This window comes from Loxodonta africana, chromosome 21 (genome assembly GCF_030014295.1).
Source record: "Loxodonta africana isolate mLoxAfr1 chromosome 21, mLoxAfr1.hap2, whole genome shotgun sequence".
Taxonomy (NCBI): domain Eukaryota; kingdom Metazoa; phylum Chordata; class Mammalia; order Proboscidea; family Elephantidae; genus Loxodonta; species Loxodonta africana.
Window position 1 is genome coordinate 18,226,010 of NC_087362.1, and position 27,774 is coordinate 18,253,783.

The 27,774-nt window shown below is 36.8% G+C and overlaps 1 protein-coding gene across 1 annotated transcript in view; it reads left to right on the forward strand.

Moving 5' to 3' along the window:
* Nucleotides 1-27,774, forward strand: part of NEK1 (NIMA related kinase 1) — a 200,528-nt gene that overhangs the window by 121,334 nt on the left and 51,420 nt on the right. The window contains exons 24-27 of the mRNA XM_064273582.1: nucleotides 14,238-14,369; nucleotides 16,346-16,411; nucleotides 16,496-16,703; nucleotides 21,558-21,710. Of these exons, the coding sequence (XP_064129652.1) occupies nucleotides 14,238-14,369; nucleotides 16,346-16,411; nucleotides 16,496-16,703; nucleotides 21,558-21,710 (559 nt within the window). The remainder of the gene's footprint in view (nucleotides 1-14,237; nucleotides 14,370-16,345; nucleotides 16,412-16,495; nucleotides 16,704-21,557; nucleotides 21,711-27,774) is intronic.

Consider the following 27,774-nt stretch of genomic DNA (forward strand, 5'->3'; position numbering starts at 1 on the left):
AACTGTGCCTACAACTTGAACAAATAGAAAGTGAGCAACAAAAGAATCCATCAGGCACCAGAAGAAAACAAATAATAAAAATTAGAGCTGAACTAAATGAATTAGAGAACAGAAAAACAATTGAAAGAATTAACAAAGCCAAAAGCTGGTTCTTTGAAAAAATTAACAAAATTGATAAACCATTGGCTAGACTGACTAAAGAAATACAGGAAAGGAAACAAGTAACCCGAATAAGAAACGAGAAGGACCACATCACAACAGAACCAAATGAAATTAAAAGAATCATTTCAGATTATTATGAAAAATTGTACTCTAACAAATTTGAAAACCTAGAAGAAATGGATGAATTCCTGGAAAAACACTACCTACCTAAACTAACACATTCACAAGTAGAACAACTAAATAGACCCATAACAAAAAAAGAGATTGAAACGGTAATCAAAAAACTCCCAACAAAAAAAAAGCCCTGGCCCGGACGGCTTCACTGCAGAGTTCTACCAAACTTTCAGAGAAGAGTTAACACCACTACTTCTGAAGGTATTCCAAAGCATAGAAAATGACGGAATACTACCCAACTCATTCTATGAAGCCACCATCTCCCTGATACCAAAACCAGGTAAAGACATTACAAAAAAAGAAAATTATAGACCTATATCCCTCATGAACATTGATGCAAAAATCCTCAACAAAATTCTAGCCAATAGAATCCAACAACACATCAAAAAAATAATTCACCCTGATCAAGTGGGATTTATACCAGGTATGCAAGGCTGGTTTAATATCAGAAAAACCATTAATGTAATCCATCACATAAATAAAACAAAAGACAAAAACCACATGATCTTATCAATTGATGCAGAAAAGGCATTTGACAAAGTCCAACACCCATTTATGATAAAAACTCTTACCAAAATAGGAATTGAAGGAAAATTCCTCAACATAATAAAGGGCATCTATGCAAAGCCAACAGCCAATATCACTCTAAATGGAGAGAACCTGAAAGCATTTCCCTTGAGAACGGGAACCAGACAAGGATGCCCTTTATCACCACTCTTATTCAACATCGTGCTGGAAGTCCTAGCCAGGGCAATTAGGCTAGACAAAGAAATAAAAGGTATCCGGATTGGCAAGGAAGAAGTAAAGTTATCACTATTTGCAGATGACATGAAAACCCTAAAGAATCCTCCAGAAAACTACTGAAACTAATAGAAGAGTTTGGCAGAGTCTCAGGTTATAAAATAAACATACAAAAATCACTTGGATTCCTCTACATCAACAAAAAGAACACCGAAGAGGAAATCACCAAATCAATACCATTCACAGTAGCCCCCAAGAAGATAAGATACTTAGGAATAAATCTTACCAAGGATGTAAAAGACCCATACAAAGAAAACTACAAAGCTCTACTACAAGAAATTCAAAAGGACATACTTAAGTGGAAAAACATACCTTACTCATGGATAGGAAGACTTAACATAGTAAAAATGTCTATTCTACCAAAAGCCATCTATACATTTAACGCACTTCTGATCCAAATTCCAATGTCATATTTTAAGGGGATAGAGAAACAAATCAATTTCATAAGGAAGGGAAAGAAGCCCCGGATAAGCAAAAAAAGCACTACTGAAAAAGAAGAAGAAAGTGGGAGGCCTCACTTTACCTGACTTCAGAACCTATTATACAGCCACAGTAGTCAAAACAGCCTGGTACTGGTACAACAACAGGCACATAGACCAATGGAACAGAATTGAGAACCCAGACATAGATCCATCCATGTATGAGCAGCTGATATTTGACAAAGGACCAGTGTCAATTAATTGGGGAAAAGATAGCCTTTTTAACAAATGGTGCTGGCATAACTGGATATCCATTTGCAAAAAAATGAAACAGGACCCATACCTCACACCATGCACAAAAACTAACTCCAAGTGGATCAAAGACCTAAACATAAAGACTAAAACGATAAAGATCATGGAAGAAAAAATTGGGAGAACCCTAGGAGCCCTAATACAAGGCATAAACAGAATACAAAACATTACCAAAAATGATGAAGAGAAACCCGATAACTGGGAGCTCCTAAAAATCAAACACCTATGCTCATCTAAAGACTTCTCCAAAAGAGTAAAAAGACCACCTACAGATTGGGAAAGAATTTTCAGCTATGACATCTCCGACCAGCGCCTGATCTCTAAAATCTACATGATTCTGTCAAAACTCAACCACAAAAAGACAAACAACCCAATCAAGAAGTGGTCAAAGGATATGAACACACATTTCACTAAAGAAGATATTCAGGCAGCCAACAGATACATGAGAAAATGCTCTCGATCATTAGCCATTAGAGAAATGCAAATTAAAACTACCATGAGATTCCATCTCACACCAGCAAGGCTGGCATTAATCCAAAAATCACAAAATAATAAATGTTGGAGAGGCTGCGGAGAGATTGGAACTCTCATACACTGCTGGTGGGAATGTAACATGGTACAACCACTTTGGAAATCTATCTGGTGTTATCTTAAACAGTTAGAAATAGAACTACCATACAACTCAGAAATCCCACTCCTGGGAATATACCCTAGAGATACAAGAGTCTTCATACAAACAGATATATGCACACCCATGTTTATTGCAGCTCTGTATACAATAGCAAAAAGTTGGAAGCAACCAAGGTGTCCATCAACGGATGAATGGGTAAATAAATTGTGGTATATTCACACAATGGAATACTATGCATCGATAAAGAACAGTGATGAATCTCTGAAACATTTCATAACATGGAGGAACCTGGAAGGCATTATGCTGAGCGAAATTAGTCAGAGGCAAAAGGACAAATATTGTATAAGACCACTATTATAAGATCTTGAGAAATAGTAAACCTGAGAAGAACACATACTTTTGTGGTTACAAGGGGGGGAGGGAGGGAGGGTGGGAGAGGGTTTTTTATTGATTAATCAGTAGATAAGAACTGCTTTAGGTGAAGGGGAAGGACAACACTCAATACATGGAAGGTCAGCTCAATTGGACTGGACCAAAAGCAAAGAAGTTTCCGGGATAAAATGAATGCTTCAAAGGTCAGCGGAGCAAGCGCAGGGGTCTGGGGAACATGGTTTGCCGGGACTTCTAAGTCAATTGGCAAAATAATTCTATTATGAAATCATTCTGCATCCCACTTTGAAATGTGGCGTCTGGGGTCTTAAATGCCAACAAGCGGCCATCTAAGATGCCTCAGTTGGTCTCAACCCACCTGGATCAAAGGAGAATGAAGAACACCAAGGCCACACGACAACTAAGAGCCCAAGAGACAGAAAGGGCCACATGAACCAGAGACCTACATCATCCTGAGACCAGAAGAACTAGTTGGTGCCCGGCCACAATCGATGACTGCCCTGACAGGGAGGACAGCAGAGGACCCCTGAGGGAGCAGGAGATCAGTGGGATACAGACCCCAAATTCTCATAAAAAGACCAAACTTAATGGTCTGACTGAGACTAGAGGAATCCCGGCAGCCATGGTCCCCAGACCTTCTGTTGGCACAGGACAGGAACCATTCCCGAAGACAACTCATCAGACATGAAAGGGACTGGTCAGCGGCGGGGAGAGAGATGCTGATGAAGAGTGAACTAATTATATCAGGTGGACACTTGAGATTGTGTTGGCAACTCTTGTCTGGAGCGGGGATGGGAGGATAGAGAGAGAGGGAAGCCGGCAAAATTGTCAAGAAAGGAGAGACTGAAAGGGCTGACTCGAGGGGGAGAGCAAGTGGGAGTAGGGAGTGAGATGTATGTAAACTTATATGTGACAGACTGATTGGATTTGTAAACGTTCACTTGAAGCTTAATAAAAGTTAAATAAAAAAAAAAATTAAATATGAAAAATACAACTAGGGAAACTCTGTCTTGGTTATCAAAGATTATATTTTGAATACAGTGGGTTCTTTATTTTGTTAAACTTTTTCTTGTGTATTCCATTTCCATTTCTGTGTTTGTCCCATTCTTTGGACCTCGCTGGGTAGATACACTTTCCCCTTCTGGCTACTTTGGAATGTTCTTATCCTTACACTTTTTTTGTTGTTGTTGTTTAATTGTGCTTTAGGTGAAAGCTTACATAGCAAATTAGCTTCTCATTAAACAATTAATGGACAAATTGTTTTGTGACATTGGTTGCCAACCCTGCGATGTGTCAACACTCTGTCCTTCTCTACCTTAGGTTCCCTGTTTCCATTTGTGTGGTTTTCCTGTCCCTTCCTGCCTTCTCATCTTTGCTTTTGAGTTGATGTGCCCATTCGGTCTCATATATTTGATTGAACTATGAAGCATATTCCTCACATGTGTTATTGTTTGACCTATAGACCTGTCTAATCTTTGGCTGATGGGTGAACCTTGGGAGTGACTTCAGTACTGAGTTAGAAGAGTGTCCAGGGGCCATACTCTTGAGGTTTCTCCAGTCTCTGTCAAACCAACAGTCTAGCCTCTTTTGTGTCTGTGAATTTGAATTGTGTTCTACATTTTTCTCCCACTCTGTCCAGGACCACCCTGTATTGTGATTTTTGTCAGAGTAGTTGGTGTTGGTAGCCGGGCACCATCTAGTATTTCTGGGATCAGTCTGGTAGAGGTTGTGGTAGTTGTGGTCCATTAGTCCTTTGAACTAATCTTTCCCTTGTGTCTTTGGTTTTCTTCATTCTCCTTTGCTCCAGCCAGGATGGGACCAGTAGATATATCTTAGCTGGCCACTCGCAGGCTTTTAAGACCCCAGTCGCTACTCACCACAGGCAGGTGTAGAATGTTTTCTTTATAAACTATGTTATGCCGATTGAGCTGGATGTCCTCCAAGACCATGGCCCCCAGCCCCCAGCCCAGTAACTCAGTCCCTCCGGAAGTTTGAATACAACCGTGAAGCTTCTATGACTTTGCCTCGGTCAAATTATGCTTAGTTCCCCAGTATTGTTTAGTGTCTTATCCTTCACCAAAATTACCACTTATCTGTTGTCTAGTGTTTTTCCCTCCCCATCCTTGCCCTCCTTATTAACCATCAAAGTTTGTTTCTTTTTGTGTGTAAACTTTTTCATGAGTTTTTATAATAATGCTCTCTTACTGAATTTGTCCTTTTGTGATTGACTTATTTCACTCAGCATAATGCTCTCTAGATTGATCCAAGTGGTAAGATGTTTCACTGATATGTCATTGTTCTTTATCATTGTGTTGTGTTCCACTGAGTGTATGTACCATAGTTTGTTTATCCACTCATCTGTCGAAGGGCACTTAGGTAGTTTCCATCTTTTTGGAATTGTGAATAATGCTACAGTGAACATGGGTGTGCATGTGACTATTAGTGTGATGACACTTATTTCTCTAGGATATATTCCTAGGAGTGGGATTGCTGGATCATATGGTATTTCTATTTCTAGCTTTTTAAGGAAGCGCCGTATTGTTTTCCAAAATGTTTGTACTGTATTGCATTCTTACCAGCAATGCATAGAAGTTCCAATCTCCCTGCAGCCTGTCCAATATTTGTTATTTTCTGTTTTCTTTCTTTTGATTTATGCCAGTAATGTTCGGGTGAGATGGTATCTAATTGTAGTTTTGATTTGTGTTTCTCTAATGGCTAGCAATCACAAGAATTTCCTCATGTGTCTGTTAGCTGTTTGAATGTCATCTTTGGTGGTCTGTTCATATCCTTTGCCCATTTTTTAACTGGATTATTTGTCTTTTTATTGTAGAGGTATTGGATTTTCCTGTGAATTTTAGAGATTAGACCTTTATTAGATATGTCATATCCAAATTTTTTTTTCCCAGTCCATAGGTTCTCTTTTTCCTCTTTTGCTGAAGCCTTTTTGTGAGCACAAGTGTTTAATTTTTAGAAGATGCCAGTTATCTGGCTTATCTTCTGGTGTTTGTATATTGTTAGTTATAGTTTATATTCTATTTCTGCTGTGTATTAGGACCCCTAGCATTGACACTATTTTTCTTCTTTGATCTTTATTGTTTTAGGTTTTATATTTAGGTCTTTGATCCATTTTGAATTAGTTTTTGTGTGTGGTGTAAGGCGTGGGTCCTGTTTTTTTTTTTTTTTTTTTTTACAGATGGACATCCAGTTTTGCCAGCACCATTTGTTAAAAAGACAGTCTTTTCCCGTTTAATGGACCTTGGGACTTTGTCAAAGATCAGGTTACTGTAGGTAGATGGATTTACATCTGGGTTCTCAATTCTGTTCCATTGGTCAAGGTGTCTGTCGTTGTACCAGCACCAGGCTGTTTTGACTACTGTAGCTATATAGTAGATTCTGAGGTCAGGTAGTGCAAGGCCTCATACTTCGTCCTTCTTCTTCAGCAATGCTTTACTTATCCAGGGCCTCTTTCCTTTCTGTATAAAGTCAATGATTAGTTTTCCATCTTGTTTAAGTATGCTGTTGATATTTGGATTGAGGTCGCCTGGTATTTATAGATTGCTTTTGGTAGAATTGACATTTTCACAATGTTGCATCTGCCTATCCACGAGCATGCTATGTTTTTCCATTTATGTAAGTCTCTTTTGGTTTCTTGCAGTAGTGTTTTACAGTTTTCTTTGTATAGGTCTTTTATATCCTTGGTTAGATTTATTCCTAAGTATTTTTTTTTTTTTTTCAGGGGCTATTATAAATGGTATTGCTTTCCTGATTTCCTTTTCATATTTCTCTTTATTGGTGTATAGGAATCAAAGTGATTTTCATATGTTTATCGTGTATTCTGCTACTCTGCTGAATCTTTCTATTAATTCTAGTAGTTTTCTTGTTGAGTCTTTAGGGTTGCCTATGGGTAGTATCATATCATCCGTGAATAGGGATAGTTTTACTTCTTCCTTACCATTTTGGATGCCCTTTATTTATTTTTCTTGCCTTATTGCTCTAGCTAGGACTTCCGTACAGTGTTAAATAGGAGTGGTGATGAAGTGAATCCTTGTCTTGTTTCCATTCTTGGAGGGAATGTTTTCAGCCTCTTCCTTTGAGAACAATTCTGGCTGTTTATTTTGTGTAAAAATAAATGTATAGATGCCCTTTATTATGTTGAGGAATTTCCCTTCTATTCCTATTTTATTGAGAGTATTTATCAGAAATGGGTATTGGGCTTTACCAAATGCCTTTTCTACCTCATTGGAGACGATCATATGATTCTTTTGTTTCGTTTATGGCTGAATTATGTTGATTGATTTTCTAACGTTGAACCATCCTTGTGTACCTGGTATGAATCCCACTTGGTCGTGGTATATTATTATTTTTTGTTTATATCATGCTGAATTCTATTGCCTAGAATTTTGTTGAGAATTTTTGCATCTATATTCTTGAGCTATATTGCTCTGTAATTATCTTTGTGTGTGTGTGTTGTCTTTGCCTGGTTTTAGTATCAGGGTTATGCTAACTTTCTAGAATGAATTTGGAAGTATCCATTCCTTTTCTATGTTCTGAAATAGTTGAAGTAGTACTTCTCTCTGAATGCTTGGTAGAATTCTCCAGCAAAGCCATCTGGCCAGGACTATTTTGTTTGGAATTTTTTTTAATTACATTTTCAATTTCTTCTCTGGTTATGGGTCTGTTCAGATTTTCGACTTCGGTTTGTGTTAGTTTAAGTAGGTAGTGTGTTTCTAGTCATTTGTCCATTTCCTCTAGGTTTTCAAATTTGTTGGAGTACAATTTATCATAGTCCTTGATATAGTCATTTTTATTTCAGTTGAGTCTGTTGTAATGTCCCCCATTTCATTTCTTATTTGGGTTATTTGCCTCCTTTCCTGTTTTTCTTTTGTCAGTTTAGTCAGTGATTTGTCAATTTTGTTGAACTTTTCAAAGAACCAACTTTTAGTTTTGTTGATTCTTTTCATTTTTCTATTCTCTGTTTTGTTTATTTCTGCTCTGATCTTTATTATTTTCTTTCTTTTGGTGGCTGTGTGCTTCTTTTGCTGTTCTCTGTCTGTTCTAGTCGTAGGTCTAATGTTTTTATTTTGTCACTTCTTTTTTTGATGTGTGCTATTGCTATAAATTGATCTCTGAGCATTGCCTTTGCTGTGTCCCAAAGCTTTTGGTATGATGTGTTTTCATTCTTATTTGATTCTAGAAATTTTTTGATTCCGTCTCTGATTTCTTCTGTTATCCAGCGGTTTTCAAGCAAAGTGTTACTCATTTTCCATGTTTTTTTTTCCTCCTCTTGCTCGTCCTGTTATTAATTTCTGCTTTTATGGCTTTGTGATCAGAGAAGATGCTGTGTATTATCTCACTGTTTTGGATTTTGTTGAGGGTTGCTTTGTGGCCTAAGATGTGGTCTGTTTTGGAAAATGGTCCATGTGCATTGGAAAAGAATCTGTACTTTGCTGCTGCTGGATGCAGTGTTTAATATATACCATCTTGAGGTCAAGATGGTTGATTGTGGCCTTTAGATGTTCTGTATCTTTGCTGAGTTTCTTTTTAGATGTTTTGTCCTTCACCAAAAGTTGTGTGTTGAAGTCTCCTACCATTATTATGTAACTGTCAGTTTCTTTTCAGTGCTGTTAGAGTTTGTTTTATGTATTTGGAGTGCTTCATTGGGTGCATAGATATTTATTATGGTTATGTCATCATGGTGGATTGTCCTTTTAATCATTATATAATATCCTTCCATGTCTTTTAGGTGGATTTTGCCTTAAAGTCTGTTTTATCTGAGATTAATATTGCCAGTCCTGCTCCTTTTTGGTTGCTGTTTGCTTGATATATTGTTTTCCATTCTTTGATTTTTAATATATTTATGTCTTTGTGTCTGCGGTATGTGTCTTGTAGACAGCATATTGATGAGTCATTTTTTTATCTGTTCTGTCACTCTGTTTCTTTACAGGTGCATTAAGCCATTTACATTCAGTGTGATAATCGATAGGTATGGGTTTATTGCTGTCATTTTATAGTGCTGTTTTTCATGGTGCTGAGGTTTTCTTTGTTCCTCTTACTCTTCTATGCTGAGTTTCTTTTGTTTGTGGAATTTCTTTTCCTTTCTTTTGTTATTGTAGATTTTGTGTTTACTGAGACTGTTTGTTTTTCTTCTTTATTTTGATGAGTAGATGTGTTAACTTTCCTGTGGTTACCTTGAAATTTCCCCTTATCTTATCAAGTTTGACGTCACCTTGACTTCCTCTCCATTGGAAAGTTCTATTCTATACGATGTATTCCCCCTTTTATTGTTCTGACATTGTTGTCTATCTTTACACATTCCAGTAAAAGCATTTTAGTTTGGAAAAACTATTCAAATGCAAATACATTTATATCTATTGGTTCTTCTAAAGCAGGGTTTTGAGAAGGTAACATGAATTTGATAAAATGTGGTCATGATGTACGTTAGACTATTTAAAATTGTGTGTGAAATTGTACTGTGTATTCTGGATAAGAAATCAGGCCATTGAGTAATTTTGCTAACTTGCATTAAATCCTTACTAATAATTCAGCATATAGAGATGAAATAGTATTTGTATTGATCTTTACCTCAACAGGAAACCCTGGTGGCATAGTGGTTAAGTGCTATGGCTGCTAACCAAGAGGTCAGCAGTTCGAATCCGCCAGGCGCTCCTTGGAAACTCTATCGGGCAGTTCTACTCAGTCCTGTAGGGTCGCTATGAGTTCGGTTTTTTTTTTTTTTTTTTACCTCAACAGTAGGTAAACTGATGGTTTCATATGTTTATAAACCTAACCTCACTAATTAGTGAAATTTTGAGTTTTGTCATTTGGTGGCAGTGCTGATAAGTGTTTCAGCAAATCGTAAAAATGAAATAGAAGCAGTTTTGCAATGATAATTGAAAACCTTTTGTGGAGATGTAAGCAGTGTGGAAAAGTTTAGATTTAGGAACCTTGTGAGAAAATGGCTACAGAAAATAAAAAACAAGCTTCTAAAGCAATTTTTTAACCTGACTTATCAAACTTTGATCTTTTATTCCTGTTGCAGATTTTGTTTGTTTACAACTGCGATCGAATTTTGAAAAACTTGTGCTTAGAATGAAATATGTATTCTAGATTTAATAAAGTTGGGTCAGTGTTCGGGTTTGAGGTTATATGTTTTTGTTTTCTAGGAACTTTGTTTCTTAGCTAATTTAATTTTTGTGTTCTTTTGTCATATTTGATCAACTCTCTAAATTAAGGGCTCAGTCTAATCTTTTCTCTTTAGACAGTTAAAAATAAATTTTCAATCTTGGTTCTATTTAATGTTGAACAACTTCAAGGTCTAATTATAAAAAATATATCTGTGATGTTTACACAGAACGCCCAAGTTCTGCTATTCTAGTAAGTTAGAGGTATGTATTACCCTTGCCTTGTAATGGTGTCATCTCAGTATAACTACCTTTAAATTTCCAATAACTGTGACTTAGCTTGGTTAGGAAATAATTGTAAGAGTTAGTAGGATGGTCTGTTCTCCTTTGTTCTTTGGTGGAGATTTCACACATCTGAATTTCTTTCCCTGCTTATTATTTCAGATTCTTCTGATATGTTTAGTTTAGGCGACCCAGGAGATAAGAGTAGCATTACATTTGGATTATAGAGGATAAGCTTTTAGTGAAGGCTACTGAAGATTGTTTTTATAAAGGTGCCGATAAATTTGTCTTAAGAAAATCTATGTGTCAGACACCTTGGATCATAGACTGTATACCAGTTTGGCCAGAAAGATTTTAATTAAATATAATGTAAATTTTTAATAATAATATATGACATGACAATTTCATTTCCTTCATTAAGAGTCTCCTGTTAGTTTTTTTAAAAAATTGCTTCTAGTGGTGCTAAGATGTAGTGTGAAGATAATTTAATAAAGCTTTATCTAATCTTAGCATAACCAAATTAGTACTGAATTTGATCACCTTTGGTCTCATATCTGGTTCAATGCATATCTTGTCAATAAATAGGTTCTCTTTTACTTTGGATTTCTCTTAAGGTTTAGATTAATATAGAAATTCCTCTATTCAATATACCTTATAAGTCACTTAATATAAAGTTCAGATGAAGGGTTTTCCATCCCTGTTTTTAACTTCTGCCGTTCTTTAGCTGAGATCAGATCTGCCAAGTATTCCCTGTTGTTGTGTGCTGTTGAGTCGATTCTGACTCACAGCGACCCTATACGACGAAGTAGAACTGCCCCGTAGGATCTCGTATGCTGTAATCTTTGTGGGAACAGATCACCAGGTCTTCTCTGCCGCAGAGCTGCTGGTGGATTTGAACTGCCAACATTTCAGTTGGCAACTGAATGCTTACTCATTGCGCCACCAGGGCTCCTTCAGATATTCCCTAGAGGCTTTTAAATTTTTCTTAGGCCCCAAAAACCGGTTGCCAGTGAGTCGATTCCAACGAGTAGCAACCCTAAAGGACAGAGTAGAACTGCCCCAGAGGGTTTCCAAGGAGCGGCTGGTGGATTTGAACTGCCGACCTTTAGTTCGCAGCGGAGCTCTTAACCACTGTGCCACCAGGGCTCCTTTCTTAGGCCATGTGCCTACAGTTTCAGATATTTGTGGCAATGCCCTATTTAAGTTGGCTAAGAACTTTTTTTTTTTTTTTAAGAACTATGTACCCATATGGATAAGAAAGAAGTGAAAAAGGAGCATAGGTGAAGGAAGTGCAATTAGTTGGAACAGTGGGTGCATAGGTGATTTTTTTTCTTTTATTATGAATTTCTTTAATGTCCCTACTATAGGTACCTGCCTAATCATTTTGGAAATACCTTTGAGATAATCTTTATGAGCATAAATGTAAATTGTATTGTGGGCTGAAAAGTGAAGCTGATGCTGTGCTTATTTCAGCCAAAGTAGTTAAATCCATATTATCTTTTCTATTTAGTTATTTACAGAATTAAATTACTCTTGATTACATTTTCTTTAAGTCTTAGTTTTGAGTATGTGATGTAAAGCTCTTGTCTTTCAGGTTTCTGCTTCTTGATGACGTCTGTGTCGTAAAACCTCCTTTTACGATGCCGAATTTTAAACCCTTGATCATGCATAGATGGAAGGTTACTGGCTTTGCATGCCTTCTGGAAATGAAACACTGGGCTTTGGACAAGTTCCTTCATTTTGGTTTTGTCAGGGACTAAAACCAGACTTTTGGCATTTAAGCAAAGTAGCCTTATTTATAGTAGAATCTAAATTAAATGTTTGCTGAGCTATAACAGCAGTTTGAATCCACCAGGGCCTCCTTGGAAACTCTATGGGGCAGTTCTTCTCCGTCCTGTAGGGTCGCTATGAGTTGGAATTCGACTCGAGGGCACTGGGTCACTGGGTGGAGCTGTAATAATTGCCACCAAATATTAGGCACACAGCTGCGCACTTTACATAAACTGTCTCATTTAATCTCTATGGCAGGGAGACAATGGGTGCACCATTCCCATTTTAGAGGGAGAAAATGTTGAGGTTCAGAGATGGTAAGACACTTGACGAAAAACCACAGGATTAGTACGTGAGAGCTTTGGGATTAAAGCGTAGAACTGTCCTACTGTTTTACGGCCTCCTCGAACAAAATGAACAGCCCTTCTAACACTGGCTACTCTATAAAGGCTGCTTTGACCATCCTTCCTCCTGGCTTTCTCTGGTTTTTGTTTTGTTTCCCCAGATTGTGTAGCACATCTCTACTTTTATTTGTCTGTAACATAATGGTTGATTTATATGTGTCCCTTTCCTTCTCAGTTTATATCCTTTGAGAAAAGGCTTTGTGTTCTGTTCATTTTGGTTATCCATTATCTGGCACTGTGCATGGCACTTAATAGGTACTCAATACATCTTTAAATAAGTTGATGAATTAATTTTTATCAGATATTGTGTATTTGTTTTCTCACAAAATCATGTCAGATTTGTTTATTAAGATAGAAATAATTTCTCTAAGTGAATTAGTATAATACAACTGATAAATATGGTATTTGCACAGTGGCAGAAAACTAATGACTGATTTAAATAAAAATAGCAGAATGTGTACATCCAAATTAATTTTGTTCCTTCAAAATAATCATCTAGGTAAATAATATACTTGTTCTAAATGTACTGCTGTTTCGAACAAATTTAGAGCTTGCTTTTATTTCCTCAGAATCTATGATACTTTCGTTTGGATATGCTCTGTGGTAGAAGAACCATCATAGAAGAGTTTCAAAATATTTCTGTATAATCTTTGAAGGTGATAATACTTGGTTGTGGAAGCTCTAGATATTTAAATAGTTACTTGTAGTCACATATTAAACATCAATATATCTTTTAAAAAATGCTAAGGTATGGGATTAAAGCAGAGTTTTCATGTTTGTAAAATGAAACTTGGGAAGACTAAATATTAGAAGTGTATTTAGTACTTTATTTCTTAGAAGATACTCAATTACTCAAGAAATATTGCATATGAAATGTATACTCACAAGAAATTCTTGTTCGCTCCTTTGAGGAAAAGGTAGAAGTAGGGAGTGAAATTCCTGCCATGTTGCTGTTACCATAATATAAATGCCCGTTCCTTATAGGTTCAGAATCTTCATGTTGTTTAGAGTTCAAATAGCAAGATAGAAACAAACATGTATGAAGTTAATACCTTACCTTACCCATACCCACTGCCGTTGAGTTGATTGCGACTCATAGCGACCCTATAGGGTAGAGTAGAACTGCCGTGTAGGGTTTCCAAGGAGTGGCTGGTAGATTCAAACTGCTGACCTTTTGCTTTAGCGGCTGTAGCTCTTAACCACTGCACCACCAGGACTCCATGAAGACAGTACATGATGTTTTTAGTGAAGTAAATCTTTCTATTCCATGTATCTGTCACTCTTTTTATTCTCATTTATGTTGACATTTTTATAATAAGGGCTCTTATGTTGGGAGATTGACATTCAAACTTTAAGGAGATTAGGCCAAGGCTTCCAGAAACGGTGGAAGAATTTCTTTTTGAGGTGAAAATTAATAAACTGTTTTTTCTTCATATCAAATGTTGTAATGGATTGAAATTAAAGGGAGAGGACTAATACTGAATTTTTCAGAAAACAGGATCATTTTATGAAACATTGATAGTGCAGGGGAAGGGAGTGATTTAGGACTATATGACACTTGCATATGTTTACGTCTGAGGCCAGGGGCATTTCTCTGTATTCACTGCTCTGTTCCTAGCACCTAGCACAGTGCTTTGCTAAATAAATAATTGAAGAAGAATGAAAAAATTACATGTGGACTGAGTAGATACAAACAGTGATCTTATATATGCCATTTTATTTCTTTATGCAAATATAAACTTTCCCATATAATTAAAATTTTTTATTATAGTTGGTGGCTAAAGGAGTAAGGAATTCTGATGTGTCTCCGCCTTTGGGACAGCGTGAATCAGGTGGCTCTCCATCAAAGCAGCAGATAAGACCTGTTATTTCTATGACTTCAGCCTTGAAAGAAGTGGGTATGGTAAGTTTTCTAAAATTCAGAACTCCTCAAAGTCAATTAAATTTAATGAAATCACATTATTTCCTAATGTTTTCTTAGTTTTTTTTTTCCCTAGGAAAAAAGCTACCTCTTAAGATTTTTATGTGTGGGTTACTCGGAACATAGGAGCTTTGCCCCTCAGAGGTTCTGTATCTAGGACTACCTGAGACATAGGAATATATGTTGAATAAATATAAATAGGAATGTACTGAAAATAATGGAACATTCTTATATCCCACCTGTCACATGTAACAAATGTTCACTTTTTAAAAAATACCTTCTCTTTGGTACTTAAGTAACTAACTCTAGGAATGAAGTCTCAGACATGTTTAGCTTTATTTGAAATTTTGTGAGATAGCAAATTTGAGAGTGAAGACCCATTATAAAAAAAAATATTTTTTTACTATAATTACATTTAATTCATTAATAGTTTCTTTTACCCTCTGCTTCTGAATTTCAATCATGCCATATGGATAGTAAAGCAAAGAAATGTGGGCAAGAAAAAGTTTAAACTTGGAATATGTGTCAGGTATCCATCTAAAGTGTGAAGGCTGTGTTTTAGGGTCAAGAGAAATAGGCTCATAATGTGGAGTTGCAGCCTAGAGTTCAACAGACAGAAGGAGAAAACCATGCTGAGTCGTGTAACACATTAACCAAATTTTCCCCCTTCTTGACAATTGATGTCTGTCTTTTATCTGTGGACTATCACCAAGTTTTTGGAAACAACACTGAAGTTGTTGGTAGACTTTAATTGTTTGCAGCCTTTATGCTCATCTTGAGTAGTAAGACTAAGTGGTAAAATGTAAGTTTCTTGATCATTCTCAAGAACTTCATACAAGAAACTCTCGTTCTTCAAGTAGGTTTGGTCTCTTTTTCTTTCTGACAATGACTTTGCATGTGCTACGTGTTCACTTCGACTTTAGATACCACTGTGTGGTGCCCTTCCTGGTACCCAGTCTCACATCTCAAGTAGCTGTTCGTCTCTCTGGTTGTAGTGCTGCTAATTCCTGACTACTTTACTGGGTAAAATGTTCTTTGTCTCATTTACACGCATCACTTTACAACTGACCACTATACTCTTTTGTATTTTTCTCAAATATTAAAATTTTGAGATATTCCGTGTAACCAAATGGTTTTTCTTTCTGTGTTTTCTTAGTAAAGATCGCTTACTTAAAACTTGGAAAAGTGCTCTTACTTTGACTCCGAGACTTCTAGATACCTTTGCTTTCACAGCTTTTGTCACTACTAATTTCTTGTTTTTATGTATTTTTAAGTTGTATGTGGCCTAGATTACTCTGATTAGACTAATGAGAAGACAAAATGTTTATTTGTAGTGGTACAAATGACTCAGAACTCATTCTCATTACCTCCTTTGCTTAGAGAGAAAGGCCTATTCTCAATTATATTTAGTCGTATGGATTAGCAAGAAGATATATGTATGTGTATATGTAAGGTTGCTATGAGTCGGAACCGACTCGACGACAGTGGGTTTGGTGTTGGTTTTATGTGTGTGTGTGTGTGTATATATATATATATGTATCTCTGAAACAGAAAGAGAACTTCAGAAGAACAGATTCCACCTTGAATTACCTTGTCCATCAAAACTTTCCCTAGCTCTAATTAAGACAGTACATGAATTAATTTTTTTTCTACCACTGATTAAAGATTACCAAAAATCAGGTACCAATGAGAAAGAGGAGATAGTTAAACCTGTAATCAAAAAATACGACAAATAATTGAGAATTGGCCCTTCTACTATATGATATGTCTATCAGTTGATAATATTTAAATACTCCTCATTGCTGATAACAAAGGAAGCTGTGTTAACATTTTACAGGAATTAAAAACATTCACAAGAAGCAATTTAATGAAAAGTAAAACATAACAACAGTATCATATTTTTTAAAGTAGACTTTTAAAATAACATTGTTTCTAACTGCGTAACTCTGTATTTAAAGGACAGCTTAGCTGATGATACCCGGGGTACCTCAGAAGAAATGCAAAAGACCAACAATGCTATTTCAGTAAGTGTAGTTTTCTAAGTTTCTCTGTCAATCATTTTACTTTATCCATATACATAGTAAAATAGAAGATTGTACCTGTTTCAGAGTAAACGAGAAATACTACGTCGATTGAATCAAAATCTTAAAGCTCAGGAGGATGAAAAAGGACAGCAGCATTGCTCCGACGCTGAAGATGCCAAAGAGAACGAAGAAAAGCCAGTTTCATCTGATCGTAAGAAGTGGGGCGCAGGTGGTCAACTTGTGATTCCTCTGGATGAGTTAACGCTGGATGCATCCTTCTCTGCGGCTGAAAGTGTGTATGAAAATTCGATAACCCTGTTTTGGTCTAGCCCACGTGTAAACCACTCGAAAGAGGAACACTTAGAGGAATTGATATGGGGGTGGTAGAAGTACCTCCCCACCTAGAAATGTGTGAAGAGTGGAGGAAACTATTCAACCATAAGAATTGCAAAGATTTTTATTGCAAAAGTATGTATTGTGAGAGAGGAAACTGCTGATAGATGTTTAAATTGTATTCCTTTAACCCTTTATACCAAATCAGATTAATCTCTTAATAGGAATGATTATTGATGAGAACCAGAGTAGTGAACTTTGATAAAGTCTCAGAAAATCCTTTAGGCATTTATTTAGCAGGGGTATTGAGAAGATCTGACTTACTGATTCATTCATTTAACAGATAGTTATTGAACACCCACTATATTTCATGTATTGCTCTAGGTACTGGAGATACAGCAGTGAACAGAACAAAAATATAAATGCTCTCGTGGAGTTTACATTCTAAAATGGCAAGTCTGACCATCAGAAATAAATAAGATTCTAAGTAATTTTTTTGATGAACTGTTTTTTGTAGAATTTCTTCTTGCATTGGAGAAAAGCCCAAAGACTTGATGTTGTTGTTGTTATTAGGAGTTGAGGAGTCTGTTCTGACTCATAGCGACCCTGTGTACAACAGAATGAAACACTGCCTGGTCCCACGCCAAAGACTTGATCGCTTATTTATTCAGCAATTCTTAAAACAGTGGGTATACAGTAGTGGTTAATATATTACAGTCTGTCCCTGTAAGGAGCCTAGGGTCTAGTAGGAAAGAAGGCAAGTAAACAGGCAATTTCAGTTCATAAGTAATATGCCAGAAATAAGCATTGGCTACTCTTAGAATAAAGAATACATAAAACCAAAAAAAAAAAAAAAACACATTGTCCTCGAGAAGAATTCCACCTCATAGTGACCCTGTACATAGGAGGACGTACGTCATTCTTCTAAGAACCAAGGAAAAAAAATTCTAGAAAAATTGATGGCTGGAAAAATAAATAGTAGTTAGCTAAATGAAAAGGCAAGCGAAGAGTTTCCTGTCGAGAATGGCAAGGGCCCAGATTTGAGAGAGCACTTCCAGAACAGGGAGCTCTGTGTAATTCAGCATGGCTAAAATTCAGAATCGAGAGAGACAGAGAGGACACTGAGGAAGGCCAAATCATGAAGGTTCCTCAGCACTGGCTTTGCTAAACAGTGTGGACTTATTCTCAGTGCAGAGGGGAGTCTTTAAAACAAGAATCAACAAATGTTTTTTGTCAATGGCCAGATAGTAAATATTTTAGTCTTCCATCTCTGCCAGTAACACAGAAGCAGCAGTAGATAATATATAAATGCATGAGTATGGCTGTGTTTCCAAAAAAGGTTGTATGTTTATAGCATTGAAATTTAAATTTCATGTACTTTTATATTTTGTTTCTTTTTTCAGACTTTTTGTTTTTGCATAGCTGTCAAGAGTACTCATGATTGTTTCCTGGAGCATTTTATAATAGCTGTTTAAAACCTTTGTCAGATAATTTCAACATCTGTGTTAATATTGACATTGTCTATGGATTGTGCTCTTCCATGAAAGTTAAGATTTTCCAGGTTCTTATGCTAAGTAATATATATATATTTCTTAAAGCAAAAAGAAAGTTTTGTTTGGCATATATTCAAAAACGCAAGAGTGGGAAGCAGACACGTTATGCTGAGTAATCTTGAACTGTATACTGGACATCTTGAATATTACCTTAGGAGACTGTGGGTCTTGTTGAAATCCTATGGAGAATGTTGATATTTTTGTTTTAGCAGGCAGCTGACCTACGTAGATTTAGGCCACAGTTCCTACCTGATTTGTGTGGGCTGTGGTTCCAATTGATGGGTTCCGTTTTCAAAGCCAGTCAGTGCCATTGGATCTATCTAGAATGTGCAAGAGTAATAGATACGAGCCCTGGTGGCACAGTGGTTAAGAGCTTGGCTGCTAACCAAGGGGCTGGCTGTTTGAATTCACCCGCCACTCCTTGGACACCCTCTGGGGCAGTTCTCCTCTGTCCTAGAGGGTCACTATAAGTTGGAATCGACTCAAATGCAGTGGGTTTTAGTATGTGCAACACCAGTAACTAGTCTGGGACCTAGGTGGTGGTGTATTTGTTAGATCAGCTCTCAAAGTTTTTGATATCCTGAATAGGATCAGATCCATGCATGCACAGATGGCGGATGAGCCCAGGTAATCATTAATAACTAGCAGGTCACTTTCCTAAGTTTCTTTGTCTTGTCTATCTCTCTGGTGTTTTTGTTCCTCTTTTTGGTCGTCTAACCAGAAAGCTGAGGCTTTAGTTACCTCACTGTACTGTGCACTTGGCCAAGCAGCCGGGAGATGGGGGAAAATAGCAATGGGGATTGGCAACAGTCTCTTGTTACCACATCTCCACCAAACAAAGGAAGGAACCTTCCTCTCCCTCAGTTTTGTCTCCTGTGGGTTCCCATTACCAAATGCTGCTCCCACCACCATGCTTTTTTTGTGGGGACTGGAAAACAAGAGGAGGGAGAAAAGAAAGAAAAAAATTCTGGGGGATTTCCACAGTCTCTCTAACCATTAGGAGTTCCATTTCCCACTGCTTGGGCTGGAACTCTACAAGGCTTCTCCTAGAGGGGGAAAAAGCTCTGGTGTCGTATTTTTTCTGCCTGAAGGACTTCCATTAACATTTCTGGTAGTACAGTTCTGTTGGTGATGAATTCTTTCAGCATTTACAAGTCTGTCAAAGTTTTTATCTTGCCTTCCTTTTGCAAAGATATTTTTTCTAGATGCAGAATTCTAAGTTGTCATTTTATTCTTTTAGTACTTTACAGATGTTGCCCTACTATTTTCTAGTTTGTGTTGCTTATTGACATCTTCTGTTGTTCTTATTCTTGTTTTTATCCTTCTGTATGTAACGTGTTTTTTCCCTCTAATGGCATTAAAGATTTTTCCTTTTAGCTTTGGTTTTAGTGAATTTGATTAGGATGTGCCTTGGTCTAGTTTTCTTTGCATTTTCTGCCTTCCCTTTTAGGAGTTTGATATGGGTTTTGTTAATAGCCTCCTTGTCTCTTTTTGGTCTAGTTTTCTTTGCATTTTCTGCCTTCCCTTTTAGGAGTTTGATATGGGTTTTGTTAATAACCTCCTTGTCTCTACTTATCATGCTCGATCTTTGTTCTAGCTTGTCGAGCTTGGGATTCAGTTGTAATGACAGTTATAAATATGTCCTTATCTACTAATTTCATTATCTCTGTCATTTTGGGGTTGGTTTTGATTGCTTGATTTTTTTCCTTCTTCTTTATTATAAGTTGTATTCTGCTTCTTTGCATGGTTGATAATTTTAGTTTGGAGGCCCGACATTGTCAATTTTACCTTGTTGGATGCTGTATACTTTTGTATTCGTATAAATATTCTTGAGCCCTGTTCTGGGACACAGTTTATTTACTTGGAATTGGTTTGATCCTTTTAGGTCTTGCGTTTAAGCATTGGTAGGTAAGACAGCTAATCTTCCCTCTTTAATGAATCAGAATCTTCTCTGATGCCTTGTGCATTATAAGATTTTCTTTTATGTCTGGTGGGAAGAGCCACTATTTTTGATCCTGTGTGAACTTTGTTGTTCCTTCCACTGCTTTTGAGTGTTTTTTTTTTTTTTTTCTTTCTCTAGACTACAGTAATTTCCTCACATGCGTGTGCTGATCCATACTCAGCTGAAGACTCAAGGGAGCAGTGTACAGTTCTCCTTGAGTTCTCTCTCTGTGTAGCTTTGTACTCTTCAGTAGTCCATACTACAAGCACTAGCTGGGGGCCTTCCCAGACTGCCAGTTCTGTCTCCTCACGTGACTTTGCCCTCCCAGCATCAAAGAAGTCTAAGCTCATTTAGATGGATGGATGGGTGGATGGGTGGATGGGTGGATGGGTGGATGGGTGGATGGGTGGATGGATGGAGGGAGGGAGGGAGGGAGGGATGATATAGCTATATAGATATTCAGTTATTTCCATTTCATTTGTTAAAGAGACTTTTTCCTCATTGGATCATTTTGATGTCTTTGTCAAACATCAAGTGACTGTAAAGCGTGGGTTTATTTCTGAGTTCTCTACTCTATTTTAACCATATTTTTTTAAAGTAGTTCCCTAATGGTAATCATTTAGCATGTTCAAAGCTGAGTATTACCTGCTGAATCACATATACTTATTTTCAGGGAACTGGTACATACTTTTTTTATTAATGTGTATGCTGTTACCATTGAAAGTCTATGTAACATACCCCATAACATTTGATGTTCTCTCTATTCCTGCTAGGTGGCTATATGCTGCAGGTATTATTACTGACTGTTCTAAAGATATCAACATTTCAAAGTTCCATGAGAATTTTCTGTTTTTGGTTTGCTAAATTTTATTAAAATATTTTAACCAAAATTGTTATTTTGGTTAAATGTCAGTTGCCTACTTATAAGACATTTTCTTAGAAATACTTTTCTCTGCTTTTGAATCCTTATGCTTTTTATCTTAAGATTTATGTCCTATTCTTTTCAATTAAATTTATAAAAACATAATTTTTTTCCTATTTTTATATTCTCCCAAATTAGGATTTAATTCATAAGTACCCTGAAGGCAATTACAGATTTATTTTTTTTATGGCTGGTTACGATTGGTTCCATTCTTGCCATCAGTCATTCTCCATCTCTCTTTTTTTAAAGCATCATCATCATATGCTTTTTGTAATATGATTTTTTTTTTCTCATGAAGCATTTATTTGGATAGAAAATCCAAGATCTGCCTTTCAATACAATGTTGTTATTATGTTCTATCGTTGAAAATTATTTTTTTGTATCATTTTCTTATAGAACACACAGTGGGAGAGGTTATTAAATTAGATCCTGGTGAATCTCCAAGAAGACTCTGGGGAAAAAGTCCTGTTGATTCTGTTCTGAAGATACTTGGAGAAGCTGAACTACAACTTCAGACAGAACTATTGGAAAACACGACTATTAGAAGTGGTAAGCAGAGACTAGTTGTTTTTCTATACTAGCAGTCAATGTTATTAAAAATAGAAATTTTTAAAAAATGTTTTCACTTTAAGGAATTATTTGTAATAGATAATCTTTTTGTTATCATAATTTTCTACTTAAATGGAGAATGAAAGCATTTTCTTGTGAGTTGTCCCTAATGGGTAGTCTTGAGTTTTGACCTCAGATGACCTGGATGGAATCTAAAAATAAAAGGCAAAGAAAATGTGTATGAGTGGTGTCTGAAAAGCAGAACAATTAGGAAGATGTAATAAATGAAGAAGGACATAGGAGCAATCCCGCCAGATTATGTTAATGTGGATTCAGGAATTTAGACTGACTAAAAGATATCTGTAGTTGGTATGACAGACATTATCCTTGATTGGAGAGGGTGAGTTGTGGTGAAGCAGGAGGAAAATATTCATGATCCATGAGTGTTTTGTATCCGGGTATTGCAATTACCACAAGAGAAAGAGGTGGCAGTCAGCTTCCATAAAGATTTACAGCCTTGGAAACCCCGTGGGGCAGTTCTACTCTGTCCTATAGTGTCACTATGAGTTGGAATCAGCTTGACAGCAATGGGTTTGATTTTGGTTTGGTTATTGCAGCTATGCATAAAGAAGAGGGTCCACATATCAAACAGGCATTTTCAGACTCAACAGTTTATTCAAGTGATGAGGAAGCAGAGTGTAGTTTTTGTCTTTTTGGAAGTTGTGCCTAAACATGAAAGTGTATATATGTCACTTTTGCATACTCTCTCTCTCTCTCTCTGTATATATATATCTGTTTATCTCTGTCTGTCCTTAAAGCGTAAAGCGAAACTCATCTCCAAACTCCTATCCAAAGCTGGAGGAAAAATAACCTGTTCTGTGCTGGAATTAGCGAGATGCAGAAAGCAGCCAGGTGTTTATAACGAGTCAACAAAGTGAACCTATGTGTATGTTACTGAACTTAAAAAAGTAGGTTGCTAGTTCCTTACCAAGGGTAAATCTCCTAGGCATTAATCACTCTAGTATTTTCTTTGATATCAAAGGAAAAAAAAAAACAATTTGAATTAAGCATACATATATATAATCAGTTGTTTGGAAAAAGGACAGAAGCACGAAGTGTGTGTATTTGTAATTAATTCGTTCACACTCTTGTGTCAGTAAATTGTGCAATTGTATGTGAAGGACTAAAAAAAAAAAAATTAGTAACTTAATATTCTTAACAGTCAGTCTGAGCCTGTTCTCATAATGCCCCAGGGCTTTATTTATTTATTTAGGACAAAAACGTCTTGAGGCCAAAATCATTTTAAAACATAATGAAATTTCAGATTATTTTGTAATCAAGAAAAAAAAGTCCAACGCATGTTCATGCCCATTAGAAGTATTATTTTTAAAACATCACATTCTGATTTCTCTTATGTAAAATTTTTATTGATTAAATGTTTGTAATTTGATGTACAATAATATTTAAGCAGTATGAAAGCAAAGCTTTTTCATTCTCCAGTAATAATCTATCTGAATAGAATTGGAAGTAAGAAGTAATATATCTTATAACCTGTCTTCCTTTTTTAAATTAAATTTACCAACTGTTTATCAGGTGTAGCCTCTATTGTATATTTGGTTGTAAGGTTACAGAGAAAAAGAAAAACGTCATTCTTGCTCTCAGAACATAAACAAAAATGAAACCAAATGATAACATTGTATGAAAAGGACAAGAATAAAAATATGCACAAGTTCAGAGATAGGGCAGAGAGGTTTAAGTAATTAAATTTTTCTTGGATAGTCAAGAAAGGCTTCCCAGAATTAACATCTGTCCTCTTTTAAAAATTTTCCTGAACTATATTTACTTGGAGCCCTAATGGCACAGTGATTAAGAGCTTGGTTGCTAACCAAAAGGTTGGCAGTGCGAATCCACCAGCTGCTCCTTGGAAACCCAAGGGGGCAGTTCTACTCTGTCCAGTGGGTTGCTGAGTTGGAAACAACTGGACAGCAATGGGTTTTTATACTTACTTTAAAAGAATATGCGCTATACATGGATTTTAAGACAATTCACACTTCTTACCATCAAGGAAATCACGTATGGCAAAGTCCATGTTAGAGGTATTGTATCTGAATTGCTTTGGGGCCACAGATGAAGGAGCTTTACTCTGGAAAGCCACAGAGAGAGCAAGTGACTTTTGAGGTAGGCCAAAGATAAAAAAGACCTCATTGGGTAGGTACAGGAAAAAAAGAAATTTCAAGCAATACGTATAATATATGCAAAGACAAAGGTTTAGTTAATGTATTTGTGGGACCAGCTTAATGCCATGGAAGGGGGAGTAGGCTTTGATTCAAATTCTGGCTCCACCACTTCTTCAGCAACCAAGGGCAAGTTCCTCTGACTTTGATATTTGGTTTCTCTGTCTGTAGAATGGAAACACACTTATCAAGGATTGGTGAGTGTATTAAATAATTAAATATAAAGGACCTGTGATGATTTTTAGTTTTCCAATCCATTAGTCTTTTAGTCATTTTGGTTGTCTGATGCTCATTTTCTGATCAATTCCTTAGTAAGGGTTCATGTGAACAGTACTCTCAAAGATTTTGCACGTTTATAACAGTTTGTCTGAAGACTTTCTTCTTGAAGGTCAGCTTGGTTTCATATAAAATTCTTGGGAGAGTTCTGACACATTGTAGGGATTGCACCTAATGTCACAAGAACAATTTGTGTATAAAATGTTTGAATGAAAAACTAATTTGTGCTATAAACTTTTACCTAAAACACAATAAAATTTAAAAAAGAGAGAAAAAAAAATTCTTGGCTTACATTTTTCTTTCTTGAACGTCTTTAATAGATAACTCTGTTGGCTCTGGAATAAATGATTGTTCTCAGAATGTCCAATGGTAATCGTATTTTCTTTCCCTTAAGAGTGACTTGGTCTTTGCTTAAATACTCAAAGAATATTTTTCTTTTTCCTTAAAGTCCAATAGTTTTCTAAAAATATATCTCAGTGTTGTGTTTCTTTTTCTATACATGCTGTATCTTTTTTTAAATTGTTGTTGAGAATATACACGCAGAACATACACTGCATTTTATTATAATACTTTGTCTTCTTGAGCCACCCTTTGAAATCTTCTGTTCAGCTGTTTTACTTCATCATTTCTTCCTTTCGTTTTAGCTACTCCACGTTCAAGAGTAGGTTTCAGAGTCTCTTCTGACATCCATGTTGGTATTTTCTTGCTTTCTTGTCTTTTTTTTTAATGACCTCTTGCTTTTCTCATGTATGATGTCCTTGATGTCATTCTACAACTCGTCTGGTCTTCGGTCATTACTGTTCAACGCATGAAATCTATTCTTGAGATGGCCTCTAAATTCAGGTGAAATATACTCAAGGTCATACTTTGGCTCTCTTGGACTTGTTTTAATTTTTTTCAGCTTCCACTTGAATTTGCATTTGAGCAGTTGATGGTCCTCCACGTGTCTGTCAGTTTGTTCTACTGTGGGAGCTTGTGTGTTGCTGTGATGCTGGAAGCTATGCCACCAGTATTCAGATACCGACAGGGTCGCCCATGGAGGACAGGTTTCAGCTGAGCTTCCAGACTAAGACTAGGAAGAAGGACCCGGCAGTCTACTTCTGAAAAGCATTAGCCAGTGAAAACCTTATGAATAGCAGCAGAACATTGTCTGATATACTGCTGGAAGATGAGCCCCCCAGGTTGGAAGGCACTCAAAAGATGACTGGGGAAGAGCTGCCTCCTCAAAGTAGAGTTAACCTTAATGACGTGGATGGAGAAAAGCTTTCGGGACCTTCATTTGCTAATGTGGAGCAACTCAAAATGAGAAGAAACAGCTGCAAACATCCATTAATAATCGGAACTTGGAATGTACGAAGTCCGAATCTAGGAAAATTGGAAATCATCAAAAATGAAATGGAATGCATAAACATCAATATCCTAGGCATTAGTGAGCTGAAATGGACTGGTATTGGCCATTTTGAATCGGACAATCATACAGTCACCTATGCTGAGAATGACAACTTGAAGAGAAATGGTGTTGCATTCATCATCAAAAAGAATATTTCAACATCTATCCTGAAGTACGACACTGTCAGTGATAGGATAATATCCATACACCTATAAGGAAGGGCAGTTAATACGACTGTTATTCAAATTTACACACCAACCACTAAGGCCAAAGATGAATAGAAGATTTTTATCAGCTGCTGCAGTCTGAAATTGATTGAACATGCAATCAAGATGCATTGATAATTACTGGTGACTGGAATGCGAAAGTTGGAAACAAAGAAGAAGGATCAGTAGTTGGAAAATATGGCCTTGGTGATAGAAACGATGCTAGAGATTGAATGATGGAATTTTGCAAGACCAACGACTTTTTCATTCCAAATACCTTCTTTCACCAACATAAACGGCAACGATATACATGGACCTTGCCGGATCGAACACACAGAAATCAAATTGACTACATCTGTGGAAAGAGACGATGGAAAAGCTCAATATCATCAGTCAGAACAAGGCCAGGGGCCAACTGTAGAACAGACCATTAATTGCTCATATGCAAGTTCAAGCTGAAACTGAAGAAAATCAGAGCAAGTCCACGAGAGCCAAAATATGACCTTGAGTATATTCCACCTGAATTTACAGACCATCTGAAGAATAGATTTGACGCGTTGAACACTAGTGACTGAAGGCCAAACGAGTTGTGGAATAACATCAGGGACATCATCCATGAAGAAAGCAAGAGGTCATTGAAAAGACAGGAAAGAAAGAAAAGACCAAGATGGATGTGAGAGGAGACTCTGAAACTAGCTCTCGAACCTCGAGCAGCTAAAGCAAAAGGAAGAACTGATGAAGTACAAGAGCTGAACCAAAGATTTCAAAGGGCGTCTCAAGAAGACAGAGTTTTATAATGACATGTGTAAAGAGCTAGAGATGGAAAGCCAAAAGGAAGGAACACGCCCAGCGTTTCTCAAGCTGAAAGAACTGAAGAAAAAATTCAAGCCTTGAGTTGCAATAGTGAAGGATTCTATGGGGAAAATATTAAACAACGCAGGAAGCATCAAAAGAAGGTGGAAGGAATACACAGAGTCATACCAAAAAGAATTAGTCGGTGTTCAACCATTTCAAGAGGTGGCATATGATCAGCAACCGATGGTACTGAAGGAAGGAGTTCAAGCTGCTCTGAAGGCATTGGCGAAAAACAAGGCTCCAGGAATCGATGGAATATCAATTGAGATATTTCAACAAAGAGATGCAGCGGTGGAGGTGCTCACTCATCTATGCCAAGAAATATGGAAGACAGCTTCCTGGCCAGCTGACTGGAAGAGATCCATATTTATGCCTATTCCCAAGAAAGGTGATCCAACCGAATGTGGAAATTATAGAGCAATATCATTAATATCACATGCAAGCAAACTTTTGCTGAAGATCATTCAAAAACACCTGCAGTAGTATATTGACAGGGAACTGCCAGAAATTCAGGCCAGTTTCAGAAGAGGACATGGAACCAGGGATATCATTGCTGATGTCAGATGGATCCTGGCTGAAAGCAGAGAATACCAGAAGAATGTTTACCTGTGTTTTATTGACTATGCAAAGGCATTCAACTGTGTGGATCATAATAAATTATGGATAACATTGTAAAGAATGGCAATTCCAGAACACTTAATTGTGCTCATGAGGAACCTTTACATAGATCAAAAGGCCGTTGTTCGGACAGAACAAGAAAATACTGACTGGTTTAAAGTCAGGAAAGGTGCGCGTCAGGCTTGTATTCTTTCACCATACCTATTCAATCTGTATGCTGAGCAAATAATATGAGAAGCTGGACTATATGAAGAAGAATGGGGCGTCAAGATCAGAGGAAGACTCATTAACAACCTGTGTTATGCAGATGACACAACCTTGCTTGCTGAAAGTGAAGAGGACTTGAAGCACTTACTGATGAAGATAAAGACCACAGCCTTCAGTATGGATTGCACCTCAACATAAAGAAAACAAAAATCCTCACAACTGGACCAATGAGCAACATCATGATAAATGGAGAAAAGACTGAAGATGTCAAGATTTCG